The sequence below is a fragment of the Pantherophis guttatus genome, chromosome 1, assembly GCF_059756535.1.
Source record: "Pantherophis guttatus breed Tessera chromosome 1, ASM5975653v1, whole genome shotgun sequence".
NCBI classification, from domain to species: Eukaryota; Metazoa; Chordata; class Lepidosauria; order Squamata; family Colubridae; genus Pantherophis; species Pantherophis guttatus.
The window spans coordinates 1,149,813-1,177,758 of NC_142063.1; the positions used below are offsets into that span (position 1 = coordinate 1,149,813).

Genomic DNA, 27,946 nt, shown 5'->3' on the forward strand with positions numbered 1-27,946 from the left:
TGAGGCACGGGAAAGTTGGCTTGTGGGGGAGGTTGACTTTAGATCCATGAACTGAGATGTTTTGTGAGAACTATGAATACTTTGAAGCGTGACAATCCTACCAAAAGTGAATTAATATGAAAACATAGTAATATTAAGGTCTACTGAATAGCTTCTTGATCCTGGAATATCTACATCTGAAGTTTGCTCTACCTGTCTGATCAGAAATGGTCCCTTCTGGACAAGGGTCACATTGGTAGCAGCAGACCTGCTCGCCCTCTGGAACTCTCCTCCTCTCTCCTGCCTGGCACCTCTTCATGCCACACCTGGCAAAGGGCACCTTCTAAGAGAGAAAAGGGAAATGCTTGAGATGGCATAAGCAACTAACATGCTTCATTGATTCATTTGTACATTTCTACATCCATCATCAGAAGGTCTTCAAAAGAAATGGTTCACCGTATCTACAAGAAACTGGGAACATCTCCTGAGGGCTTCTGGCCAGTAGCATTCCTGACCCATCAATGGATGCTGGAGATTGGAGCTCAGTCTTGAGAGAAAGGGGAATAAAGCATTGAGCTTTGTTTAAAAAAAGATTCACGAGGATCCAACTGAACAGGAATGGTCCTTGGAAACTATTGTCTCCTCCAATTGCATCCTGGGTTTCAAGCAGAAGTTCTTCCCCACCCCGAATCTTTGTAGACCTGCCACATATCTGACCCCAATTGCATTACTCACAAAGCATGCTTTGTAAGTCAATAGTTCTGTTTCCAGTTAGAAGGATACTCTCCATCCCCAGGAGAGAAATGAATTATTTCCCTAAATTTCCAGCGTTTTCTTTGAGCTCACCTTTGTGGCCCAGATGATTGCATCAGAGCGAATGGTGAAATCTTGGCCCGGGGAAGCCCCAGGATCTATTTGCCCAACTTTCACAGGGACAAAAGATTGATTGGGGAGGAAAACCCAGTTGAGAATATCATATTGAGAAGATCCAAGACCATTTTCTGAGAGAGACACTTCCTCTCCAGCACTGTTGTTGAAGTGGATGTTCCTCAAATGGGGAAGGATCTGAAAGAAAAGAGACCTTCAGAAATTGGAGTAACCACCTGGACGCCACAAATGAGGCATCACAGCTTCTATCATTCTGTGATGGTCAGCATCTTAGGTGAATGTCTGAAAGGCTAGACAAGTTCCCTTGGTGGAGATCCAAGCAATCAGGAGTAACATCAAATATTTGACTCATTCTCCAGCATTTTACAATTGGGCATTTGTATCATGGCTTCTCCCCTGCCAAGATTTTAATTCTGTACTCCAAATTTCCTTGTATGGTTTTGCTCCTGTGATACTTGGCTATATACATTTTTTAAATAATTATTTTGACCCAAGGTCTCGTGAATGACAAATGCATCGACATCATTCCACTATCTAGAGCGCTTAACAACCGTGACAAAAATGATGTAAAATGAGGCAAAACTTACTTAACAACTGCCATGGAAATTCTGGACTCATTGTGCTCATAAATTGAGATTCACCTACACTTATCTGATATTATTGTTTTTAAATAAATGCTTCCCCAATCTGTTCTGAGATGCACAAGTATGGTAGCGTATAGATATTTAACCAGTAATTCAAGAAATACATTCAGGAAACTTCCTTTCTAAGGATCTGTGGACTGAATATAGAGTCAAATAAATTACCTTCCATGGCTGGACATTTGAGATCTTCTTTCCAAGCCTCATCATGGCTGGTTGGGCTCCTGATCCATGAATTGAATGGAATGCATGTGCCACAGCATAAATGGCATTGTAGATGTTATAACTTTCACCTGTCATGCTCGTTTCAAAAATGTGAGCTGGCACATTCTGCAAATTCTCCTTTCCTGTACATTGTTTTTGCTTCTTTCTTCGTTTGTGGATCTTGCAGTCAAAGATCTTTTCCCACCATACAGGGAGAAAGACGTCCCCTTCTGGGCTCAAAGGATCTAAAGACATGAGAAAGTGGCTGAATTGTAAGACATCCCCTGTATGGTCCCTTAAATGCAAAGCCCCATGGAAGGGCTTTATAACTTGCAATGCATCTTTAGCTGCCCCGACATTATGTTTCCATTGGGAAGTTAAAATCCAAACTTTCTGAAGCAATGACTTTGTGAATTTTATGTAATGCAGAGCTGACTGTATATGTGCATTAGTATGAGGGTCTCCAAAGAGAATAATCACATCAGCTTTACAACAGTTGTTTAGAAAAAGAACAAATTTATTCATTGTAATGAGAAAATTATCTGATTCCAACATTTCGGTGAAGGCCAGGCAGATCTCCTTCTCCTTCAGCATTGGCATCAGAGATGAGATGAAACGTTCTCCACTGTCATCTTCGTTGGCTATCAGCCCAACCCAGTTCCAGTGGAAATGCAGGAGCAGTTTGACTAAGCCCACATACTGAGGAGATTCCTTGGAATTAATCCGGAAGAAGGAAGGATAAACTCTTCTGTCTCCCTGAGAGAACTCAAAGCCAACACCGAGCTGGAGAAAGTGAGATTCTTGTGTCAAAGGCAAAGTAAAGTTTTATGGTGACTTTAGAGGTCACCATTGTCTTGTTATTGCCCTACCAGTCAGGGTGATGCAGCTAGAGTTGCAAGTTAATGCTTCTTCCTGTCTTATGAAGAGCCACCATTTACATATTTGATCTCGTTAGGACAGGTCAGAAGACAAGGGAAGAAAATATCAACCTAATACAGCGAATAATCTGCACTGAAAAGGTGGCTACATTCACGAAGAATAAGTCAGGAAGGAACTTTTCTTGGCAAGTGAAACATTTCAGAAATATATCATTATCTATTATATCACTTTGGGATTATATAAAATATATCTTGACCCATAAAATATAAGAAAAAAACTTTAGCATGGATTCTCTAAATCTCATGCCCCCCTCTCAACATCTTCGGTTTCATCTTGAGCTTTTGGGTGTCCTTCTGTTTGTCTACTCCATATTGTCTCCAGTGGAGCTCTCTTACCTGTGGGACCTTGAAGATGCTGAAGGTGGAGGTCATCAGCCTTGAGGATTTGGAGTTGAGACCTCCAATGACAAAGAGCAGAGGGTCCTGCCTGTCACATTTGTAGCCTGGAACCATTTCACCTCGTGTGGAGACCAAGGAGAGGCTAATTAAGGAAATATTCTTCTCAGTCTGGCGATTGTCATACATGTGGAAACCAAGGGTGATGTTGGACAGGAGAACCGGATCCTTGTTGACCTCTCTGACTGCAAACACCAAGACCAGGAACTGCTGGTAATTCTTGGGTATGAGTCTACAGAAAGAAAAAAATTGGGGACCCTTATAGGAAAGGACGCATGTATGGGTAGAGCTTCTTTGGCCTTTTGTGGTGATTTTTGCAGCAACAAGTTCCAGGTATAAGTGGATTTTTTTAAACGAAGAAAGAAGGACAATCAGTTCTGTTTTGTTGAGAGAACTCAAAGCCAACACTGAGCTGGAGAAAGTGAGATTCTTCTTTCAAAGACAAAGATAAGCTTTATCATGACTTTAGTGGTCAACATCATGTGGTTGATTGTCCCACCATTCAGTCTGACTCACTTTGAGTGGCAGGCTTAAGCTTCTTCCCTTCTTAGGAAGAGCCACCAGTTGCATATTTTGCTTCCTTATGACACGTCAGAAGGCAAGGAAACAAACAAACCATCCGCCTGACACAGAGAATAAACTCCACTGAAAGAGCAGCTACACTTTTATGAAGTATTAACTAGGAAGCAATTCCTATATAAAATATATCTTGACCCATAAATCAAATCAACTTTAGCATGGATTCTCTAAGTCTCACGCTCTTGATGTGCCTCCCTCAACATCTTTGGTTTCATCTTCAGCTTCCGGGTGCACTTTTGCTGTTTCTTACTCCATATTGTCTATATTGGCAAGTTCAGCATTTAGGAAATATCTCATTAACTACTTCTATTGTGTTATGCAATATTTTATCTTGACAAATCAAACATAAAAATGAATTTAGCTATTGTGTGGATTCCCTAAGTCACATATTCTTGATATCCCCCCCCCCAAGCACTTCTGCTTTCATCTTTGGTTTCTGTGTGTGCTTCTCTTGTTTGTCTAAACCACACTGTATCTAAAGGAGGCCCCTTACCTGTGGGACCTTGAAGAGGCTGAAGATGGAGGCCATCTGCCTTGAGGACTTGGGGTTGTCACCCCCAATGATAGAGAGCAGAGAGCCCTGCCTGTCACATTTATAACCTGGAACCATTTGGCCTGGTCTGAAGAGCAGGGAGAGGCAGATTATTGAAATACGTCTCTCAATCTGGTGACTGTTACACATGTGGAAGCTAAGGGTCCTATTGTGAAGGATAACCAGGTCCTTGTTGACCTCTCTGACTGCAAATATAAAGGCCATGGACTTCTGGTAGCCCTTTGGAATGACTCTATCATGAGAAAAACCATTGAGGAAATTTTCAGGCAAGGTCATGCTGTTGGATTTGCCTTGCCTTTTTTTTTTAAAGTGTTGTTTGGAATCACAAATCCCAAGTTTCATTGGCTTGAGTCCTCAGATGTTTCTTGATGAAACTTGGAAGACTTTGTGAGAAAAGAGAAAGGGATCTCTCTTCATATCATGAACCATTTTGTACCTTCTAAGGTCCCCCCCTTCTTTCCTGTGCTCCAGTGGCTGTAACCCTTCCCAATTGCTCCACTAGGACCCTAATTAATTAGATTCTCTCTTGGAGCAGCTTCTTCAGTGGGAATCCCAGCCTCTATTGATTAAAGATTGTCAGCCTAAAACTGAAGGGGTTTTATGCAACCCCTGGACACTGGAAAAAGAATTGAAATTCTCTTTGCACTTCCAACCATGACCTTCTGTCGAAATTAATATGATAACTCAACTTCTTCACTAGGCCAGCACAGTTTTGTCTCTTCCCACTTTTTCACCTGATGAAAAATTCTGGAAAGCTAGAAGATCCAAACTATTGAACGGAAGAATTGAAGCGACCTTGGAGGTCTTCTAGTCCAACCCCCTGCCCAAGCAGGAAACCCTATCCCATTTCAGACAAATGACTTCCCAATCTCTAAAAACATCCAGTGTTGTAGCATCCACAATATCTGGAGGCACGTCGTTCCACTGATTAATCATTCTAACTATCAGGAAATTTCTTAGTTCTAGGTTGCTTCTCCCCTTGATTATTTTCCATTGATTGCTTCTTGTTTTGCCTTCAGGTGTTTTGGAGAATAGGCTGACCCCCCTCTTCTTTGGGGCAGCCCCTGAAATACTGGAAGACTGCTATCCTGTCTCCCCTGGTCCTTCTCTTCACTAGACTAGCCAGGCCCAATTCCTGCAACCGATCTTCGTATGTTTTAGCCTCCAGTCCCTTAATCCTCTTGGTTGCTCTTCTTTGCATTCTTTCTAGAGTCTCAACATTTTCTATATTATGGTGACCAAAACTTTTTAAAAAAGAGTTTTAAATCTTAAAATATTAAGAACTTGGCACTTTACTGAGAAAAAAAGACAAAGCTTTGAACTTCACTGCAAAGATGCTATTGCAGGTATTTTTGAAGGAGTCCCTGAATTTAAAACAAAGCAAACAATTATCTACATCTTATCCCTCCAGATGAGACTTACGAAGTGAACATACGAAGCAAGAATGGGTCTTTTTGAAAGTCTGGGACACTGGAAAAAGGAGTGGTTCCTAGCTGCAAATTCCCACCAATGATGAGATCACCTGGTCTATAGTAGCTTTCCTGCGACTGGAAATAATTCCTCAATAGACATACAGTTTGTGTCTTCTTAGCAGCAGTTGGAGGCAGGAGCCAGAGGAGGAGGAGCAGCAGGAGGAGGAGAGGCAGCCCAGTCATTCTTGTCACCTCCCCTCCTAGATTATCAAGGTTTGTGCAGAAGCTGAATTGCAGGGAGCACTTGAAATATCACCAGAGCTTTAGCAGAATATGGATGTCTCCAGGGTAAATGTGTATCAAGAATGCTGCCTCTTACCTGTGTTTGGTAAGCTAAACTAGGTATGGAGACACGTTCTGTCCCCATTGGGAGAACATATTTTTTTTAATGAGGAAATTTTTTGTGGGTAGGGATCCATAGGGGATACATACCTTAAAAATTACTGTTCTTCTGATAGTTCCAAGGAAAAGCAACTGTCATACCCACTTAGCAATAGCTTCTCTTTGTACGCCAGAAGGGGAAAAACATGCTTGTGTGTTCTTTGACGAAGTGACTAAATTAGTGAATCAGTGAAATTCTGTAGTCATGGTGTACTTGGATATCAATAAGGCATTTGACAAAGTAGGCTACCACCCAGTGGTGGGATTCAACACCACTGTTGAATGATCGGTTCTCTGCCCTAATGACCAGCTGGGGGAGCATGGCCATGGGGGGGGGGTCGTGACCAGGGGGCATGACAGGCAGCACTCGGCTTTCTGCACCCCCCTGGAAGCAAAAACAGTCCACGGGGGAGGGGTCGCACACCTCCCCGCACCTCATTTTGGGCTTAGTAGGCCTCCCTGCAGCCTCCTGGGAGCAGAAACGGGCTGTGGGGGGCCTGTTTTCAACTTCCCCGGGCTCCAGTGGCTCTCTGGAGGCTGGAAATAGGCCCATTTTGTGCTCCATGGGTCTCTGGGAGGCCCATTTTCCATGCCTCTAGGCTCTGGAGGCTCTCTGGAGGCAGGAAATAGGCCCATTTCTGCCCTCCAGGAGCATCTGGGAGGCCCATTTTCCACCTTCTTGGGTTCCACATGCCCCCTGCACTTACCTGGGATCCAAAACAGGCCGTGTGGGGACTCCTGGGATGGGAAGGGTTTGGCGGGGCGGGGCGGGGCTAGCCGGTCATCAGAACTACTGGTTCGTCAAACCAGACATAAAATTAACATCCAGTTTACCTGAACCTGTCCGAACCAGCTGAATCCCACCTCTGCTACCACTTACCTCTTGGTAAGATAGGAAAATGTGGGATAGACAGCAACAGCACCAAACGGATTCATAACTGGCTGATCAACCACACTCAATGTGTAGCCCTCAATGGAAACAATGCACCTAAATGGAGGGAAGCATGTATTGGGGTTCTCTAAAGTTCTGACTTAGGTCCAGCGCTCTTTGATATCTTCATAAATGATCTCAATGAGGGGAGAGACGGGGAATTCATTAATTTTCAGATGACACCCAGCTGGGGAGAGTAGCCAAGAATTTAGAATATAGGCTCAAAATCCAGAAGGCTTTTGACAGACTTGACAACTAAGATGATCAAAGCCCTGGAGACTAAAACATATGAAGAACCGGTTCATATGGATTTGGGTTTGGCTAGTCTAGAGAAAAGAAGAATTAGAGGGGACATAATAGCAGTATTCCAGTATTTGAGGGGCTGCCACAAAGAAAAGGGGGGCTAATTATTTTCCAAAGTATCTGAAGCAGTGGAATTAAGGAGAAACTTCCTGACAGTGAGAACAATTAACAGCTTGTTCACAGCAAGGAACAGCTTGTCTTTAGAAGGCCAGGACCTGCTGGAAGTTCTTGGGTATGACTCTATAATGAGAAAAAAAAACCCACACCATTGGGGAACATTACAAGGAAGCTAGAGTCTGCTGGTAGAGTTTGAGTTGCCATATTTTTGGTTTCGTCTGCAACAGCAAGTCCCAAGTTTCATTGAGTCCTTGATTAAACTTCTATGGCTTAGTGAGGAAGGAGAAAGGCTCTTTCTCCATATCATGGACCATTTTATACGATTCCATCACCCTCCCTTTGACACTTTGCTTTAGTGAGTGTAATTGAGTCATTCTTGGAGCAGCTTCTTCAGGTCTGGTAACCATTGCTGACCACAAGAATCCAGTGGGTGGATCACAGCTCAGATTTACTGCAGTCCATTATTCATGAGAGAAATGCTGATTCCTAAACTCAGGGATTTTGGCAGTACCCATCACTAGAAAAGGACTGAGCTTTCAGGTTTCTTTGACCATCATTTTAAGTCCAAATTTTTATCCTAAGTCAACTTCTTCACTAGGCCAGCAGAGTCTCTAAGGTGTCATCTCTCCCCCCCCCATTTTTTTTATGCATGATAATCATCCGGATGAAGACTTCTGCAAAGACTGGGAATTCTTGAGTTGGGCTCCTTATTGAGAAAAGGACAAAGATCCAAACTACACAAAGACATTGCAAACATCCCCAGAACAATTATTTCTGAAAGAAAGAACCCTGAACCCTGAAAAAACGTGGTTGGCATTGATAGAAGTCATAGACATTCTCCTTATTGGATGATCAATCCTCACAGCCTGTGATGGGAACTCTTAGCAGCATCTGACGTTAAGTGGTAAAAATTTCATCTCAGTTGCTCAAGGTAAGAAGAACTGCAAATGATGAAAATTTAATGCAACATTACAAAGCACAATAATTAAAAGCTGAGCTTTTTGGAATAAAAGGGAGGGATGTATAAGGCTAAGCAGAGTTATTTCTGGTTAAAATGTATGTTTGAATAAAATCGAAAGGCTTCTTGGAGACCCTTCTAAGAAGGTCACATAGTTAAGTCAGACTCTAACTATGAGACAGAGTCAGCAAAATGAGTCAGGAAAAACAAGAAAACCTCAATGTCACTTTTAGCTAGAATGTGCTTGTTGTGTTTGGATATATTTGGAGTGGAAACTTCTCTATCCATCTGTACAGAAGGGACTATAAGTTTTCTTACTTTCCTACTTAACTTTCCTCATGAGGTGACTTCTATTGTTCAGATCTGGCCTCAGCACTATAACATAGCATTTGGGGAGAAAGATACAACTCAGCAGACCAGCCGCAGAGGCCAAGATGGAGAAGATCTCCACGGCCACCATGGACTTCCCTCTGGTGCTCAGATAGGTGGGGAGAAAGGAGACCCAGACACTGCAGAAGACCAGCATGCTGAAAGTAATGAACTTGGCTTCGTTAAAGCTGTCTGGCAGCTTCCTGGCCAGAAAAGCCACTATGAAGCTGATGAGACTCAGAAAACCCATGTAGCCCAGGACAGCATAAAACATGGCGTCTGAACCTTCATTGCATTCCATCACAATTTCTCCTATCACAGAATGAAAATCCAAATTACTAAATGGGGGGCAGATTGCCAGCCAGGAGGCACAAAGAGCTGTTTGCACGAGGGGACAGGCCAGGACTACAATCAGTTGCTTCCCCAAGAGTTTTCTTGCCCTGTTTCCTGGCTTAGTAGCCATGAAGGCCACAACTACAGTCAGAGTTTTTGCCAAGACAGATGAAATGGCAGTGGAGAAGACGATGCCGAAAGTGGTTTGTCGGAGGAGACAGGGGAGGTTCCTTGCCTGCCCGATGAAGAGGAAGGAGCAGAGGAAGCAGAGCAGGAGGGAGACCAGGAGAAGGTAGGTGAGATCACGGTTGTTGGCCTTGACGATGGGTGTGTTGCGGTGCTTGATGAAGGCTGACAACACGAGGATTGTGGTCAAAGAGAAGAAAAGAGCTAGACAAACTAAAGTGAAGCTGAGTGTATCCTCGTAGTAGAGGAAGTTCATGGTCTTGGGAATGCACAGGTCGTGGTTCTTGTTTGGGTGTTGGTCTTCTGGGCAGGGGATGCACTGAGCAGCATCTGGAAGAACAGGCATTAGACAGACATTAGACAGAGAACCAGGGATTCTCTTTGAGGGAAAATGTTTTCCCAGTGAAGGAAGTGAAATGTCCCATGCTCCCTGTCTCTTTACTTCTGCAGCACAGAATGCAGATGCATCCAGTGGAATCAATCTCAGAAGATAATAATTGATTTGTTTTATTTAATTATTACATTTTGAAATTCCCATAGCCCACACCAAGGGACTCTGGGCAGTGTTCAATAAAATATTAAAACATAGAAAAAGTATATAAAAGTTAAACCTGCTGCTAGCAACTTAAAGAAGGATGCATTCAATGGACCACTCTTAAAAGTTTTGAATGATTTCCATGTTGATTTGCTCAACTGATTTGCCACCTCATATTCTCCCTCACTCCTCCCCAGGCAGCCACTCCAGACCTCCTCATTCCTGCTTGAGGGTCTCACTGAGCAACTTGCCTGTTTCATTAGAAATGGTCCCTTCTGGGCAAGAAACACATTCGTAGCAACAAGAGCGCTTCCCCTCTGCAACTTTCCTTGCTCGTCCTGGACGGCAGCGCTTCACACATCGGGAGAAAGGCTTTGTCTGAAAGGAGAGTGAGATTAGCTTTGAGATGGAGAGGTTAGAAATGTTCAGCTTGGCTTCGGGGTCTGCATCAAAGCAGCCCTTTTTCTTCCTTCCCCTGAATAGAATTTCCATCGCAACATCCTGGAAACAACATCTACTCCCCACCTGATTGGCCCACACAATGGAATCAGCATTGATGCTGAAACCTTCAGCTGAAGGACCCTCTGGATCGACCCATCCAACTTTCTCTCGAAGGATCGTCATATTTGCAAAGACGACCCAGTTCAGGATGTCAAATCCTGCATATTTCATCCCAGTTTCTGAAAAGGAGATTTCCTCACCAGCGGTATTGTTGAAAAGGACCTTTCTCAAGAAGTTGTGCATCTGGAATCGCGAGACAAGCAACAAACAACCAAGAGAATTTAAATCGTGATATGCAAAATAAATGTTTTTCTGTATCCCAGAGATAAAAGACAGATGGAATGGTTATTTTTGAAGTTGATGAACCCAGCATTTCCCCAATAGTTTTTACATGTAGTTATTATATTTTTATCCAGCCTTTATTACTTTATAAGTAGCTCAATGTGGTGAACATAGGTAATATTTCTTATTATTCCCTGCTATTTTCCCCACCACCAACAATTTTGTGAGTTTATTATGCACTGTTGCACAGCCACAATTGCAAATGTGCCGATAGCTGTTGGAGAGAATCACCTCTGGTGAATAAATGGGCAAACATTAGAAAAAAAGTTTGAAGGGAGAGGAAAATATCTTGCTGAAAGGAGATTTAATTAATATTGTAAAATATGGTATCTGGTTATATCAAAGTTACAACTAAGCTGTAAATGGAGGCCACGTTCTATTTCTGGAGCTGCTGGATATTCAGCTTCAAGGATTGAAACCACAAATTATTCCCAAGGAAAACTAGGTGCTTGGAAAGATAAATGAGTCAAACTCTGGTTCCAAATGACTTGCCTGCAAAATATTTTTGGTTAAGCTGTTAACCGAAGTCATGAATGAGATGCACTGATATTGCACATTGCTCCAGTTCTGGCAAGAGGCATTGATGTCCTTCATGGGAACAGAAGGGACTTATTTTGCCCCTAATCCAAACTTTGGCCACCTAATGAGAAGGAAGGACTCCCTGGAGAAGAGCCTAATGCTGGGAACGATGGAGGGCAGAAGAAGAAGGGGACAGCAGAGAACAAGGTGGCTGGACGGAGTCACTGAAGCAGTCGGTGTGAGTTTAAATGGACTCCAGAGGATGGTAGAGGACAGGAAGGCCTGGAGGAATGTTGTCCATGGGGTCACGATGGGTCAGACACGACTTCACAACTAACAACAACAACAACAATCCAAACTTCTAACCCTTGTCCTGATCACCAATCTTACAATAGCAATAGAAATAGCACTTAGACTTATATACCACTTCATAGTTCTTTTACAGCCCTCTCTAAATGGCTTATAGAGTCAGTCTCTTTGACCCCAACAATCTGGGTTCTCATTTTACCCACCTCGGAAGGATGGAAGGCTGAGTCAACCTTGAGCCTAGTGAGATTCGAACTGCCGAACTGCAGCTAGCAGTCAGCTGAAGTAGCCTGCAGTACTGCACTCTAACCACTGTGCCACCTCAGCTCATGAAAATATGGTCTGTTTATTTATTTGTTTATTCACATTGATTATTTCAGATGCTTTCTTAACAAGCCCAGTTTTGTCTTGTCATGTACTCACCAAAAATGTAACAAATTAAAAGGTGCCTTTAATACACACTTCAGCCTATTGACTAAAGTGGGAACTGATCCTATTAATCTTTGAGTGCCTTACAGCCAGTGAAAGTTTTATATCAGACAGCTACACTCTTTGACTGATGCTGCTTGTGAAGTTCACACTGACTTCCAAGGGTCTTCCGGATCTCTCTTCTTTTGATTCCAGTTACAAATGTTCAAGAGGAATAGAAAGTACTGAAGTATTGGAAGTTTTCAGAAATAGACTGGACAGCCATTTGTCTGGGAAGATATAAGGTCTTCCTTGAGTAGAGGGTTGGACTAGAAGACCTCTTCCAGCCCTATGATTCTATATTCCAGAACATATCAGGGCTGTTCTGTCATTGGCAAGACATTTCCAAATGGATTTCAACATTTGTGGGACAGCGTTACACAATGGGCAAACATGGACAAATGTGGAGGATACATGTGAGCCTCAAGAGAACCCAAAAACTTATAATGGAAGAAAAACAGAGTTGGAAGGGACTTTGGAGGTCTTCTTGTCCCACCCCCTGCTCAAGACATACAGTATATCGATATTGTCAGGATAATGAAGATTTAAAACTGACCAGCCGCTGGAAGGCTGTGGACCAGGAGGAGTCAGCAGGATTATTGCCACTTTAAGACTGAGGATGAGTCAGCAGGATTATTGCCACTTTAAGAAGATGTCTATATAAGGGAGACCATAAGAGGGTCTCTCTCTCTCCCTGTGAATCAGACTCTTCATTGTGTTCTACCTGCATTGTACTGTAGTTCTCCATGTAGAGTTGAAGATTGATTGCTTGCCTGGTATGTGCCTACCACATTTATGTCTGTATATAAAAGTCTATAACAGTAAACAGTATATAAATCATTGTTTGTAATGACAAAACCACTGTGTCCTGTATTTTGTTCCTGGGTTGTCTCAAAAATAGTAGTCATGCTGTAAACACTCTGACAGATATTATCAAGATATGTAAGAGTCTACGTAGTAGGATCCAAATTTATAAATTGCTGGAAAAATTATTGAAAATAATGACCAAGGTAAAGATTGAAGATTGATTAACTGGCTACACAAGGTTGGCTGAACAATCGAAATAGAGCAATGAAAATTCCATGGATAACTCAGTCACAGCACCAGCAACTGGCATAATTAGGGGAAAACAGTGTACGACTCTTTTTTCCTTTTCCAGCTATGATTGCTAAAATAAAAATGGCATTAAAAATTTCAAGATTTATATAAGTTTTATATATATATGGATTCTAGACCCCTATTTCTAACTGTGCAATTCGGGAGGAAATTTAGAGTCTGCTTCGCCTGTTCTGCTATCACTTCTTCTCAATAAAAGGTTCCTGTTGAAATACCACGTTTCAAGAGTCTATACTCTCTTGGGAAAGGAGGAGAGGCAGATCCTTACAGTAAATCTGTTTCCTGGATCAGAAGGGAAGAGCTGAAGATGAGAGTTACCTGCCAGGGCTTCACAGAGAGGTGAAGGTGTGGCTTCTTTCTGCCCCTCTTCAATGCCCATTGTGATTCCCACGTGTGCGCAGCATGTAATGCGTGTGCCACAGAATAGGCAGCATTGTAGATGCTGTAGCTGAAACCGGTCATCTTTCCATCAAAGACGGAGGCCGGGAGGGTGTCCAGGTTCTCCTCCCCTGTGCAAACCCTTCGGCCATCAGGTGAGGTCAGACCTGCCTTCAAAACCTCACAGTCAAATACAACTTCCCACCATTCAGGGAGAAAGACGTCTCCGTGGGGTTCCTGTGGATTCAGAGCCCAGAGATAATCTTTGAATCCTGGCACCGGTTTTGTGTGAACCGTGAAAGACAAAGAGCCATGGAGGGATTTTAGTTTCACCCAATCGTAGTGATAGCCAATAGCTGAAAATTCCCATTGGGTGGTCAGGATCCAGACCTTCCCAGAAGAAGCATTGCTCTCTTCTTCATAAACATAGAGGGTTAGTATAAGACTTTGCAGAGAATTTGAATCCCCTGAGACAATCACAACATGAGCATCACTGTTCAAAATTGTCCAAAGCATATCTCTTTGATCGCCCTGCAATTCATTGAACACTGAGATTCGAGGCAAGATCTGTTTCACAAATTGTATGCAAATGTCATTCTGGGCGAGGGTGGCATTAAAAATCTGGATGAAATAGTCAGTGCTCTCTGACCTCTGAACAACCATCCCAATCCAGTTCCACTGGAAATACAGAAGGAGCTGGACAATGGCTGAATTCTGCAGGTGATACTGGGGATCGATCTGGTAGAAGGTGGGGAACTGGCTCTTATCCCTCAAAACAGGGTCACAGAAGCAGTAACCTAGCTGAAGGGAGGGTGGAGATGGAGGAAAAGGAAGAGGTTAAGCAAGGAGAATGGTACATGTATTAACCTCAGACCATCCAGATTAGCAGAGTATCCTATTCTAGACCCTCTTCCCTACAACCTTGCTCCTTCATGAGGTCTTTTCTGGTCACAGAATTGGCTCTGTAAGTTGTTGGCAGTAACCACAGAAGGCAGAGCTTACATCATTCCCCCTTTCATCCTGTTACATGTCCACGTACCTGAGAAACCTTGAAATTGCCAAACATGGTTGCCATCTGGTATGAGGTTCTGGAGTTGAGACCCCCAAGGACAGAGATAAGATTGTCCTGTGTGTCACACTTATAGTTAGGGAACAATTTTCCATGACTGGAGAGCAGAGACAGGCTGACATCTTGAGTCATGCTTGCATAGTCATTTTCTTTGTAGATACGGAAGCCCAGGGTGATGTTGGGGAGAAGCTGTGGGTCTTTGTTGATCTCCTGGATGGCAAATGCCAAGGCCAGGACGTGTTGGTAGTTCTTGGGAATAGGTCTTTGTTGCAAGTGTTAGAAGACAAAAACAGGAACAGGAGGGAGATTTTTGTTAAGAAAGTATTATCAGGATTCTAGGAGTTAATCATGAAACAGATCAATACAATTTATTATACTGCTGTCAGAAAACAGGGTTGCTGTCAATCAGTTGATCCTACTACTACTGTCAACAGTGTTATGACAAAGCCTCTTCCCCCCTCTCTCTGCAGTACATTTAAATGAGTTGATACACAAGTTATAATTTACACCATGAGCTGTATTCCAATGGATGGAAACTGATCAAGGAGTGAAGCAACTTGGAATTAAGGACACATTTTCTAACAGTGGGAACGATAAAGCAGTGGAATGGTTTGCCTTCAGAAGTTATGGGTGTTTCACTGGAGGTCTTTAAGAAGAGAATGGACAGAAATGTTACAGGGTCTCCTGCTTGAGCTTGAGGAGGTTGAACTAGAAGACCTCCAAGGTCCCTTCCAGCTTTATTCTGATTGATTGATTGATTGATTGATTGATTGATTGATTGACTATCATGTTCTCAGAGTCCTTTTGAATTTGGTGACTTTATAATCCAATAAATGGGACAAAATTGAATTAAATCGAATGCCTGACCAGTTTAATTTTTGCTGGCTAGTAATGTTTAAGTCGATGAATCTGGATTGTCCCCAGTGGGAAATAATGAGATGGAAAGATGAATTTAGTTCAGCTAATGACAGAGGACTCTAACATTATTTCTCCCCAACTTCAGCCCAAAGTGGATTCTCTGCAATGTGTATCCTGCCTTCAGGAACGTGGAGAAAAGATTGACTCCCTATTCATTGTGAAGGACTTGAGGAGGGGATTAGAGAGAGATTGAATCATCAAGAAGAATCAATGTGTCCTAATTAGGAACACTCTACGTCAACTGAAGCTGGGTGGGATTTAAATCTGTCCCATCTTCAAACCTGCCCTTTCCACATTGCCCTGAGAAAAAAAGACGATCAAGGAAACACTTACAGAGAAAGGACATCCCAATCAGCAGGAGGCTCATGGAAAGAAAGCTGTAGAACCAGAGTAATGGAGAGAGGCAGGTTTCCACCGATAATGAGATCTCCAGGTCTGTAATAATCTTTTTGCTCTTCTAAAGGTCTCCTCCAGAAGCAGTTTGGCCTCAGGTCCATCTGGATGGTTGCAGGCAAAGTCCAAAGCAAGACCAACAGTGAAATCATTGGCCACAGAAAGAGATTTTTTTCCTAGAAAAGGCAAAGGAGGGTATTGCAGGAACTGTGATGCTCTGATGACTTGAGACGGTTCAAGTTGAGTTTTAAAGCTTCAGGATAACCATTCATCTAAGCTCCAACTGTAAAAGAGTTCATCTATAGTATTCAGAGCATGTGAATAAACTTGTTTTGAGTGGAAGCTCTTTAGGTTTAGGGACGGTTAATCTCTGGAAATCCACTGAGATGAAGTTAGAATTTCTAGTATTTTATGAATCTCAGGAGAGAGAAATGTCCACATTACCCCCATAACTCTCCAGTCCTTGGCATTTGGCAAGTGGAAAACTTGTTCATGAAGCCACAATTTTATGTTTTTTTCTGTGAGTTTTATGACTGCGATTGGGAAAGAATTTGGGGGGATCATCTAGTTTGATTCCCCTAATATTAGGATATGCCTGATGCACACTCTTTTAGTTCCTCTGAGACTTCCTTGAACTGCTTCACATGGCCTCTGTCCAAGTGATGTTTCCCAAACTGCCCGATGGAGATGCGTTTCAGCTATGGGGGACCTAGATTGTTTTTGACAATCAAACATTTTCTTCTTTTCTTTATGACTTAGTTCTATTCTGTCCAGTTTAACTGTCAAGAGTGAAACTTTGGCAGCTAGGTACCTCTTCGCTTCAACTTGTCATTAGAGAAGCAGAGGAGGTGTTGATTAACTAGAGAAATGAATGGGTTAACTAGAGAAATGAAACTTCCACAGCTCCACTGAAGCTTGTGAGAGTCTGGAAACCTTTAAAGGACATCTTAACAAGGTGTGAAGCTGAGGCAGATGGTTCCCATAGTGGAAGCCAGGGGGTTTGGCTGGGAAAATCTTTGTTTAATACTATGAACTGATGTCTGAGGATCGCTGAGTTAGTTTTGCTTCAACGTTACTCTGCAATGTATTCAATAAACAGTAAGCATTTCAGAAACGAAATGGTCCTGGATTTTCATTTGGATACTCAAGCTGGATGTTGACACTAACTCTTATTTAAGTGGGTCATCAATATTTTAAATGCAATTCAAATCCAATCACTTTGACCGATAGAGGGTTTCCTAAAGACAGGATCCAGAGCTTCTCTCAGATGCTCCATTCTGCTCTACACTGTTCTTCAATCCTCACCCTTTGTGGTTTGAGCCAGGAAGGGTTGCCTTTTCTTGAGTGACAAGCATAATATCCAACCATTACCCTACCAGACAAATCCTGCATTTGTAGTGGACCAACGAGATGATAGATGCCCCATTGAGCATCCTCCTCCTAATCTATGAGGAGTTCTTGTCATCAAGCAGGGTACCTTACTGGGCCACCTAGGGAAGTTGGGGATAGGAGACCCTGGTCTGCTCTGCACTTTTACTCTGGGATGGTGGGAGATGAGAAGTTGGACCTGTGGGCTCGGCTCTGTGGGGAGTTGCAAGGTTGGGTCTCTCCCTAACCCTAAGCATTATTGAAAGTTCATGAAACATATGTCATACAATGTTGTCTTCCTTCCTGTCTACCCAAGATTGAACTTTTCTAATAATTTCATTAATGAAGACCCATCTATCTCTCCTCATAATAATCTGACAGAATAAATAATTGCAGGGACAAGGGAAGACACCTTAATATTCAGTCCACATGATATTCTGAAAGCTGCTTTTTTCAAGAGGCAACTGGACTTTCTTGTTTTTCTTTGAAGTATCAAATCAACATCCATTCCAGTGCCAAAAAAAGATGACTGCAAGGATTGCTGCAATTCCTATCCTGATCCTTCACACTAGCAAGAGGCGCCTTAAGAACATAAAATAATGTCTGGCATTGGCCATTGAAATGGAATTACCAGATGTTCAAGCTGGCTTCAGAATGGGTCATGGCACCTGTGACGTTATTGCAAATCTTGATGGGAAAACATCAAGAATATCAAAAGAATATCCACATCTGCAGGAAAGTCATCAATTGTGTTGATCATGACATGTGGTGGAGAGCCCTAGAAGGCCTAGGGTCAACTTGGTGTAGTTCTGTGTAGAAATTGGGGAAGCATTGGGCAAATACCACTGTAAGGACCTGCCCCAGCTGGTCCCTCAGGAAAGCAAAACTCCTGACACCATTGAGTTGATTCAAAAGAACTTTTACTGAGAGAAAGTGGTTGCAGTAAAGTCAGGAGGAAACTGAAGGTCCCACACAAAGCACAAAGCAATTCTCCTGTTTCCCCAAACCCAACCCCCCTGACCAGTCCACTGGCAGCCAATATGATGCCAGAAAGTGGTTTGAGAATGCTGAAGTGCCAGGCAGATAACACTTCATTCTCGGGACACGGAGGCCTTGGAACCAAGTTGGAACCAGTTGGGAGGCTCCTTCTCTGAAGACTCATAACTTCTCCGAGGTTGCTCCCTCTCTATGAAAAATTGCCCCCCCCAGAGAATGGACCCCACTCTAATACTCTTCTGGAAGGCGCTGAAGACCTGGTTCTGCCAACTGGCCTGAGGAACCCAGAGCGGGAGGAAGCCCATTAAATGGCTTGTGTGAACTGCTGTCACCAGGACCGGGAGTGGGGGTGATTTTATTTTATTTTATTAATTTATTTGATTCATTTTATTCGTTTTATTGTTTTAAATGAGGTTTTATATTCTATAAGCCACCTTGAGTCGCCATGGGCGAATAGGTGGCAATATAAAATCAATCAATCAATCAATCAATCAATCAATCAATCAATCAATCATTTAAACTCTGCAGGAGTGTTGTCTAGCAACTAGTTGGAGCCAGCAAAATTTATCTTCTGTGTTGTCTTGGGCAGCAAGATGTGTTTGCAATGGTGGTGAATATCTGTAGCTGAGGTGGAGGATGAGGGTGGAGGTTCATTCTCCGAGCTTGTGGGTTGGTTTATGAAGGTTTCATTACCAGGTAACATCTTCACATCTTCAGTGGAATGAAACATTTGGGAACCAACCCACAAGCTTGGAGAATGGACCTCCACCCTCCGTACTATAAGTGTTCAGCATTGTCAGCTGGTGTGGGAAGGATACTATCACCCTTGGTAAACCTTTGATTGGCTGGGATAATAGGAATGGGAGCAATGTGTTATGTGCTTCTCTCCTTTCTCTGAAGTTGGTTCCAATCTCTGTTAGTTGGAAGGGAGATATTGTACCCAAACTTTAGGTGGCCCAGTGAGGCCTTCTCAGTTCTAGCTCAGATGTTAACTGTAGGTTGAGGATATTCAGTTCTAGAAGCATTGACTGACGAAGCAAGGCAGCCAATTTTTTGTCCTAGCTCTTGAAGGCTGTTGGATGGGGAAGAACAATCTCAGTTTGAATCCTATCAAACCTAAGTAATTGTGGATGATTGGTCCACTCAGAACTGGGGATTTCCCGCTTTGGCCCTGCATGAGATTGCACTGCTATGGTGTGTGATATGGGGGTCCCCTTTGACTCCCAGCTCCCACTCATGGATTGGATCCTTTTAAGCTGCTGCCCCTGTTCTCTGGAGTATTTATTTTGTCTATTTATTTAAAATATTTATATAGTCCCCCCCTCCACCCCACCTTTCAGGCCATTGTCAGCTTTGCCTGAGAAATTGGATCTGCTTCTCATGTCCCGCAAGCTATTAAAAACAGAATTATTCTGGAATGCATTTGGTGTTTAAGACCTTGCTCTCAATTTTATTGATTTTAGAGAAACTACTCAGCATACGTTTCCCTCCCTGCAGGCCACCATTGCATCCACCAAATCTGTGCACCGCAAAATAATTGCTCTTTCTTCTTTCAGGTTCTCTTGGGAGGCTCCCCTCAGTTTCCTCCATCCATAACTTTCCAGGGCTCTCCTTAACTATGCTGAATTGTTCATCGATGTTCATTCCTCCCAACAGTTTATTCATTGTGCTCCTGCAACCAGTGCACGCCTCGTGATTGTTTCACTCATTTCTCTGCTCTATTATGATCCAACATTCATCTACCTTCTGTTAAAGACTCAATTGTTCCAGGTGGGAAATGGGAAAAGGTGAGTGATTGTTCCACATTAGCGGATGCTTTGTAATGGTTCACCTCAGTTGATTATTTCATGGAAAAGTCCTTCCCTCATTTCATATTTTTGAGAAATCTGATAAAATAAAAAAGTCCAAAAATCGAAATAAAAATTCTCAAGAACTGCAGTAATTAGAGATTTTTGTTTCTTATCATATTTTCTCTACAATTGAGGTGGGGTCTGAATAGGATAATGAAGCATTTGGGGAAAAAGATACAAGCCAAGAGACCAGCCCCAGAGGCCAAGATGGAGAAGATCTCCACGGCCACCATGGACTTCCCTTTGATGCTAAGGTAGGTGGGGAGGAATGAGATCCAAACACTGCAAAAGACCAGCATGCTGAAAGTAATGAACTTGGCTTCATTAAAGCTGTCGGGCAATTTCCTAGCCAGAAAGGCCACAGAGAAACTGACAATGGCCAGGAAACCCAAGTAGGCAAGGACAGTATAAAACATTGAAGCTGAGCCTTCATTACATTCCAAGATGGCCTCTCCTACCAAGGAATGGAAGTCCATGTTGGGAAATGGGGGAGAAGTTACCAGCCATGTGGCACAAAGAACTGCTTGGACCAGGGGACAGGCTATGACAATGGAGTTGGTCAGTGGTTTTCCTAAAAGTTTCCTTGCCCTGTTCCCTGGTTTGGTGGCCATGAAGGCCAGAACCACCATGACAGTTTTTGCCAACACAGAGGAAACCGCAAGGGAAAAGAGAATAGCAAAAGCAGTTTGTCGGAAGAGACAGGTGAGCTTCCCAGGTTGACCGATGAAGAGGAAGGAGCAAAGGAAGCAAAGCAGGAGGGAGACCAGGAGGATGTAGGTGAGATCTCGGTTGTTGGCCTTGACGATGGGTGTGTCATGATGTTTACAAAAAATTGCCAGAACTGCCAGTGTGATCATAGCCAGAGAAAGTGTGAGTGAAGCTAAAGTGTATCCCAGGGTCTCTTGATAGGCAAGGAAGTGGATCTTCTTGGCAATACAGTGGTCCTTGTCCTTGTTGGGATATTGGTCTTCTGGGCAGGGGTCACAGCGAGCTGCATCTGAAATCAAGTGTCAGGTTCAGATTTTCAGGTTCTGCTGAAAATCATGAATATTTTGAAGGATGTAAATTTACAAAAAATAACAACAAAATTGATATTTGTTTCTACTGAATGGCTTTCTAGATCCTGGAAGATCTACATTAGAAGTGTGCTCTACCTGTCTGATTAGAAATGGTCCCTTCTGGACAAAGGTCACATTGGTAGCAGCAAACCTGCTGGTCCTTTGGAACGCTTCTCTTCTCTCCTGCCTGGCACCTCTTCATGCCACACCTGGCAAAGGGCACCTTCTACGAGAGAAGAGAGGAAAGGCTGAGATGGCATAAGCAATGGACATGCTTCATTGATTCATTTGTACATTTCTATATTCATCATCAGAAGGTTTTCAAAAGAAATGGTTAACTGGGGTCTAGCGGAAACCTGGAAAAGGCACAGGGAGAGTAAGGCCAGTTCCATTCCAAACCACCAATGGATGCTGGAGATTGGAACTGGGGTTTGGCATGCAAAGAAGGCTTGTGAGTTGAGCTGTAGCTTTTCTAAAGCAAGACACTATGGGCATCCAACTGAAGAGGAATAATCCATGGAAACCACTGTTGGGTGCTTTAAATGCATCCTGGGTTTCAAGCAGAAGTTGAGAATAATCTCAACCTTTTTTGATCTGGCACAAATCAGACCTAAAATATGTTACATGCAAAGTAGTTTTGTTACAAAATAGTTGCCAAAGTTTTGATTCAGTAACCTGTTTTCTAGTAAGGAGGAGGGTATGTTGAATCCCCAGAAGAAAATGAGTCTTTTGTTGAATTTATTTGATCTTCCCGCTCACCTTTCTTGACCAGACAATTGCCTTGGAGTTAATGTTGAAATCCTGGCCTGGGGGAGACCTGGGATCTATTTGCCCAACCTTCATGTGGACAAAAGATAGATTGGGGAGGAAAACCCAGTTGAGAAGATCATAACGAGCAGATCCCAGTCCATTTTCTGAGAAGGAGATTTCATCACCAGCACTGTTGTTGAACTGGATTTTCCTCAAAAAGGGAAGAAGCTGAATGAGAAGAAATTGGATTAATTGGCTGAAATCCACACATGAGACACCGTGGCTTCTATCGTTGTGTGATGGCCCTCATATTAGAGGATTTGTATGTATCTGAGAATGTAGAAGTGTTTCCTTTCTGGAGATCTGCGCAATCCAGAATAACATTAAAATTTTAACTACTTCCCCTACAAAATTTTCTCTTTTTGCATTGGGCATTTGTATCACAGCTTCTTCAGCTGAGTTTTATCAGGATGGTATCTACCTACAAATACTGTATGTCACTGCCACTTTTCAAGATTCAAACTTCCTTGCGATACTAGGCTATTTTTAAATGTTGACTTTGGCCCAAAGTCTTGAAAATGAGTCATGCATTTTAGGAACGATTAAATAATTTCTACCACATCAGGGTACGACCCCAATGACTTTCTCTAGCTGGAAGTCAAGGAAAGCAGAATGTGGGAACAAGATCTGACCAAGTGGGGCCATGTGAAGGAATTTCCTGTCCTGGTTTGTTATTCTACTGTCCAGGAGAGGTCCAAGGTTTAGCCTTTGATGCCAAATTGTGTGTTTGCTTGTCCCCTTCTTGTCATTTTCTCCCATTAATGGATCAATTGTTTCCTTGACTTTTTTCTTCTTGTTTAAATGTTGAAATAACCTTTTTGTTGTTATTTTTTACTTTTGTTCCAAGGCTTAAGTTCCTTTTAATATGCCAATTAGCAAACATTCCTTCTTTGTTTCTGTTTTGCTAACACTCCCCTACTCCTCTAAGGATTTCTTTTCCACACAGGGCCTGCCCTGATTTGTGACTTCAGTGGCCAAAGAGATCCGTTCTTTAGCCTTTGAAATAAAAACATCTGATGAATTTTAACTGGACTAGGTTGAATCCAGTTCTGTGTGCTAAAGTTGACAGAGGTTGCTTGGACACAACAAGCTGTTCAGGACAACACATTGCAAACTAAAGACACGAGGAGGGTCACACAGCATGCTAAGCCATAGAAACACAAACCAAAGTTAAAACCAACTGAGTTTAATATCTTTTTAAAAAGTAGTGGAAGATTGGAAGATGTGGAGAGACTTGGCCCATACAATCACCAAAGGTCAGACATGATGGGTAACATCATCATCATCCTCATCTAGGCTACATCCTGTGGGGAACTGAGATGCTTCTGCAAATATGCCCACTAGGACTGTTGACGCTTCAGGCAGAATTGCCCTCTTGTTCTATGTTCTCTGTTGCCCTGGGGTGATGCTTCCTCCATGGAAGGACCACTTTATGATACTCAGACAAGCTCTGAAGAACTTTTAGGAAGGTCTTTCCTACATGAATCTCATGGACAACCGGTTTGGTTTATTTCTCTTCTCCTCCTCTACCTCTTTCAACAAAATATTTTGCTTAATTCACTTTACTGTTGTTTTTTCTTTAAATGCTGTTTCAATCTGGTTTGATGCAGTGATATGATGCCCTACATATATTTAATGAAAGAAATACACAATGGGAGCTTCCTATTTAAGATGATGATGATGATGATGATGATGATGATGATGATGATGATGATTTGCAGAAATTACCTTCCATGACTGGACATTGGATCACCCTTTAGTAATCTTCCATTTGTTACTTTGGAAAATAGGTTGACCCCTCATTTGTGTTTTTGTTAATAATTACTGTTTTAATCTGGTTTGATGCAGATTTGATGCAGTGATATGATGCCATAGAATTGTTTAATTCAAGATAATATACACGGGGAGCTTCCTGTCTAAGCATCTGTGTAGTGTATTAAAAACCTTCATCCAGTCCAGGGAATGGAATGGATTAAAAAAAAGTCACAGAATTTACCTGCCATGATTGGACATTTGAAATCCTCTTTCCAAGTCTCAGCATGGCTGGAGGGCCTCTGGATCCATGCATGGCATGTAGTGCGTGTGCCACAGCATAAATAGCATTGTAGATATTGTAACTTTCTCCTGTCATGCTTGCTTCAAACACATAAGATGGCAGACTCCATAAATCCTCCTTTCCTGTGCACGGTTTTCTCCCCTTTTGAGGGGTCCTGCCTGGTTTGTAGATCTTGCAGCCAAAGACCTTTTCCCACCACAGCGGGAGAAAAATGTCCCCTCGTGGGTTCAAAGGGTCTAAAGACAGGAGGAAACGGCTGAATTCTGAGACATCCCCAGTGTGGTCCCTAAAATGCAAAGCCCCGTGGAAGGGCTTTACTGCTTTCAATAGATATTGAGAGTTCATCACATTAAGTTTCCAAGTGGATGTAAAGATCCAGACTTTCAGAAATGATGCATTTCTCTGTTTTTCATAAACAAACATAACCGCCTGTACATTTGTAATAGTACTGGAATCTGCAAACAAAATAATCACTTCACTTTTAGACCAAGTGTTGAAAATGTAAAGTAATTTCGGCCCTGGAGCAGCATAAAAATCAGATTTCATAATTTCAGTGAAGGCCAGGCAGATCTCCTTCTCCTTCAGCATTGGCACCAGAGATGAGACGAAATGTTCTCCACTGTCATTTTCAGGGGCCACTAGCCCAACCCAGTTCCACTGGAAATACAGGAGCAGCTGGGCTATACCGACGTACTGAGGAAATTCCTTGGGATTAATCCGGAAGAAGGAAGGATAAACTCTTCTGCCTCCCTGAGTGAACTCAGAGCCAACTCCGAGCTGGAGAAAATGAGAATCTTCTTTAAAAGACAAAGTACATTTTAATGCTTGATTTTCTGGGTCCCCATTGTGTGGTTTCTAGTCCCACCAGTCGGGCTGACTCATTGTGAGTGGAAAGCTTCACCTTCCTCCCTTCTTAGGAGCAGCCCCCAGTTCCCTATTTTGCCTGGTTGTGATAGATCAGAAGTCAAAGGAACAAAACATCCACCTGATCCAGGGAATAAACTTCACTGAAAGGTGCAGAAAGATGACAAACTTCTATGAAAGTCAGGAAGTAATGCCTTTTTCAGAATTATATTTATCGCTTTGTGGTCATATAAAATATATGTTGACATATAAAATCCAGAAATCAGTTCAAATATAGGATGGATTATTTAAGTCACATAACCCTGATATTCCTTCCCCGCCCCCCCCCCAACAACAACTTTGCTTTCATCCTTGGCTTCTGTGTGTTTGTTTACTCCATACTGTATCCATTGAGGCCACTTACCTGTGGGACCTTGTAGATGCTGAAGATGGAGGCCATCAGCCTTGAGGATTTGGGGCTCTCACCCCCAATGACAGAGAGCAGAGGGTCCCGCCTGTCACATTTATAACCTGGAACCATTTGGCCTCGTGTGGAGAGCAGGAAGAGGCTGTATAAGGAAATCTCCCTCTGAATCTGGCTGTTCTCGTAGATGTGGAAGCCAAGGGTGATGTTGGGCAGGAGAACCAGATCCTTGTTGACCTCCGTGACAGTAAACACCAAGGCTAGGAAGTACTGGTAGTTTGGGGGTGTGAGTCTATAGTGAGAAAAATATTGGGGAGCATTATATTTTGTGTGCTGTTGAAGTTGGCTTTGCCTTTTTTTGTGTGTCCTTGGAACAGAAAGTCACAAGTTCCACTGAGCTGTTTTGGCATTTTTAAGGATGTTTCTTGATTCAACTTGGATGGATTTCTGAGAAAGGAGAAAAGCCTGGCCGTCCTTATCCCAGATCATTTTAGACTCCTCTATCCTCTCTCCCTTCTTCACTTTCCTCCAGTGGCTGAAATCCTCCCCAGCTGCTCCTCTTCCTCCCTAATCATTTTCTTCCTCTCTCGGAGCAGCTTCTTCAAGTCTGAGCGAAAGACTCCAGTGAGGGTCACAGCTCAGGCTCACCAAGGGCCATTAATCCCCAGCTCTGCTGATTCCTAAACTGAGGAGGGTTTTGTTTTGTTCTTTTTGCAATATCCACATTGGAAAGTTTGAACTTTTCTTTGAGTAATTTTTACTACGACTTTAGGTCCAAATTAATATTATAAGGCAACTTCTTCCCTAGGGCAGCTAAAGATCTCATCTTCCTCATGAAGAGTTCTGGAAAGTTAGGAAATTCTAGCCTATTTCTTGAATTTGCCTCTTTATGGAGACAAAAAGATCTGAAGATCCCTAGAATGAGTATTTCTTAAAAGAGGCTGTGGAAAGCCCCCCCCCCCCAAGAATGCAATATTTTGGGGAATATTAAAAGAGGCAGAATATTATATTTCCCCAAAGGGAGAAACAGAGAAACACGCCCTTAAAGACAGAAAGCAGAGTCAGTCTTTCTTAATAGCCCCCAGAAGATACTTTGTGCCCATTAAGAACGAGTATTTCTTAAAAGAGGCCCCGAATCTAAAGGAAAGAAAACAATCCCCGACATTTTTCCCTTCCAGGTAAAACTTACGTGATTTTATTATTAAGATGCAATGGGTCCTTTTGAAAATCAGGGATGCTGAACTGCAGAGAAGTTGCCAGGGGCAAATTCCCCCCAACGTTCAGATCGCCAGGCCTGTAAAATTCCCATGGATTGTGAAACTTTAAATATTTTTGCGATGCACACGTGCTTTGAATCTTCTCAGCAGCAATTGAGGGCAGGAGCCAGAAGAGCAGGAGGAGGAGGAAGTGAGGCAGCCCAGACATTCTTCTTCTCTCACCTTCCCTCCTAGACCAGAAATCAAGGTTTGTGCAGAAGCTGAATTGCAGGAAACACCTGAAATCTCACCAGATTTACACAGTTGAGGCTGCCTTGCCAGCTGGATGACCTCAGGTCACATTTATATGATATCTCTTTGTAATAACACATTTGGATTTTATCACTTTATATCTTCCTATCTAGCTTACTCAGAAATTAGACTATGCATTTTATATTATTTTATTTTAATGATAAGGCTGCAAGACGAATCAATCAATAAAGTACTGTAAAATCGATCATGCTTTCTCTTGCTTGTGTTTGGCTCTGAGACAAAAAGCAACTGAATCTCACTGAACCCTGGAGTTAGCTCTTTGGAAGACAAAGTAAAGCTCTCCACCACTGGGAGAAGCAGGTTTTTTTTAACCTTTGAAGATGTTTGTGGGTCGAAATCCTCAGGGGACACATTAAGAATTACTGTTCTTCTGGTAATTGCAAGGAAAAGCTACTGTCCTACCCACTGAGCAATAGGTGTTGTTTGCACATCAGGTGGGGAAAAACATGTTTGTGTCCCTTGTAGCTAATCCACAGAGCAAATGGTCTTGAGAGTCAAAGTGAAGTGAAGTTTTTGAACTACATGAAAGTGAACACCTGCGCAGAAGATGGAGTTTGGCCTGTGTCCTAGTATGTTCAGACAGAATGGGTGCTAATGGGGCGCGGTGGCCATCAGCTGTACCCTAGGAGGTGTGAGCAATCCTCCCAGTCTTTGTAAGGAATGACTGGTTTAGTTACATCCACATGACAAGGGATGGAATGGATTGATTGATCCGATTTATATGGCCACCCATCTCAAGCAAAGTGATTCTGAGCAGCATACAACAGTCCAGTAAAAACTGTAAATAAGGAAGACAATCATTGCTTAAACCTTTATACAACCTTTATTAAAATGAATTAGAATTATTGGGGTCCCCAAGTCTGCCGGCATGACCAGATCTGATGGAACGTCTGAAGCTCAGGAGTGATGAGGCAAACCAATGCAGCTCAGCGAGCAAAGGTATAATGAGACCTACCAGAAACATAACTGCTCTTGCTAATGCATTTTGCGCCAGCTGAAGTTTCTGGATACTCTTCAAGGGAAGGCCCATATGGAACACATTGCAATAGTCCAACTGAGAGGTGACCAGGGCATCCTTGGTCCAGCAATGGGTACAAGTGGTACATAATCAAAGTTGTGAAAAGGCCCTTCTAGCCATAACTGCCGCTTGATCCTCAAGCAGGAGTTGTGAGTCCAGGAGGACCCCAAATTTCTTGCAGGGTCTGTTTGGGGCAATGCAGCCCCACCCAGCACCATAGA

The 27,946-nt window shown here is 42.7% G+C and overlaps 2 protein-coding genes across 2 annotated transcripts; both read right to left on the minus strand.

The window, feature by feature from the left end:
• Positions 1-1,948: 1,948 nt before the first annotated feature.
• Positions 1,949-15,877, minus strand: LOC148116220 (vomeronasal type-2 receptor 26-like). The gene is made up of 10 exons (XM_087883508.1): positions 15,714-15,877; positions 14,433-14,724; positions 13,334-14,194; positions 10,289-10,507; positions 10,015-10,141; positions 9,326-9,558; positions 7,447-7,505; positions 6,912-7,019; positions 2,987-3,278; positions 1,949-1,957 (listed from the first exon to the last, which is right to left on the minus strand). The coding sequence occupies exons 1-10, from the start codon at positions 15,875-15,877 to the stop codon at positions 1,949-1,951; spliced, it is 2,364 nt and encodes a 787-aa protein (XP_087739634.1).
• A 3,731-nt stretch (positions 15,878-19,608) lies between these two features.
• LOC148116221 (vomeronasal type-2 receptor 26-like) lies at positions 19,609-25,214 on the minus strand. Its single transcript, XM_087883509.1, has 5 exons — positions 25,179-25,214; positions 23,852-24,766; positions 21,805-22,023; positions 21,142-21,271; positions 19,609-20,984 (listed from the first exon to the last, which is right to left on the minus strand). Exons 1-5 carry the CDS (start codon positions 25,212-25,214, stop codon positions 20,080-20,082), a joined length of 2,205 nt encoding a protein of 734 aa, XP_087739635.1. The 3' UTR covers positions 19,609-20,079.
• Between the last annotated feature and the right edge of the window lie 2,732 nt (positions 25,215-27,946).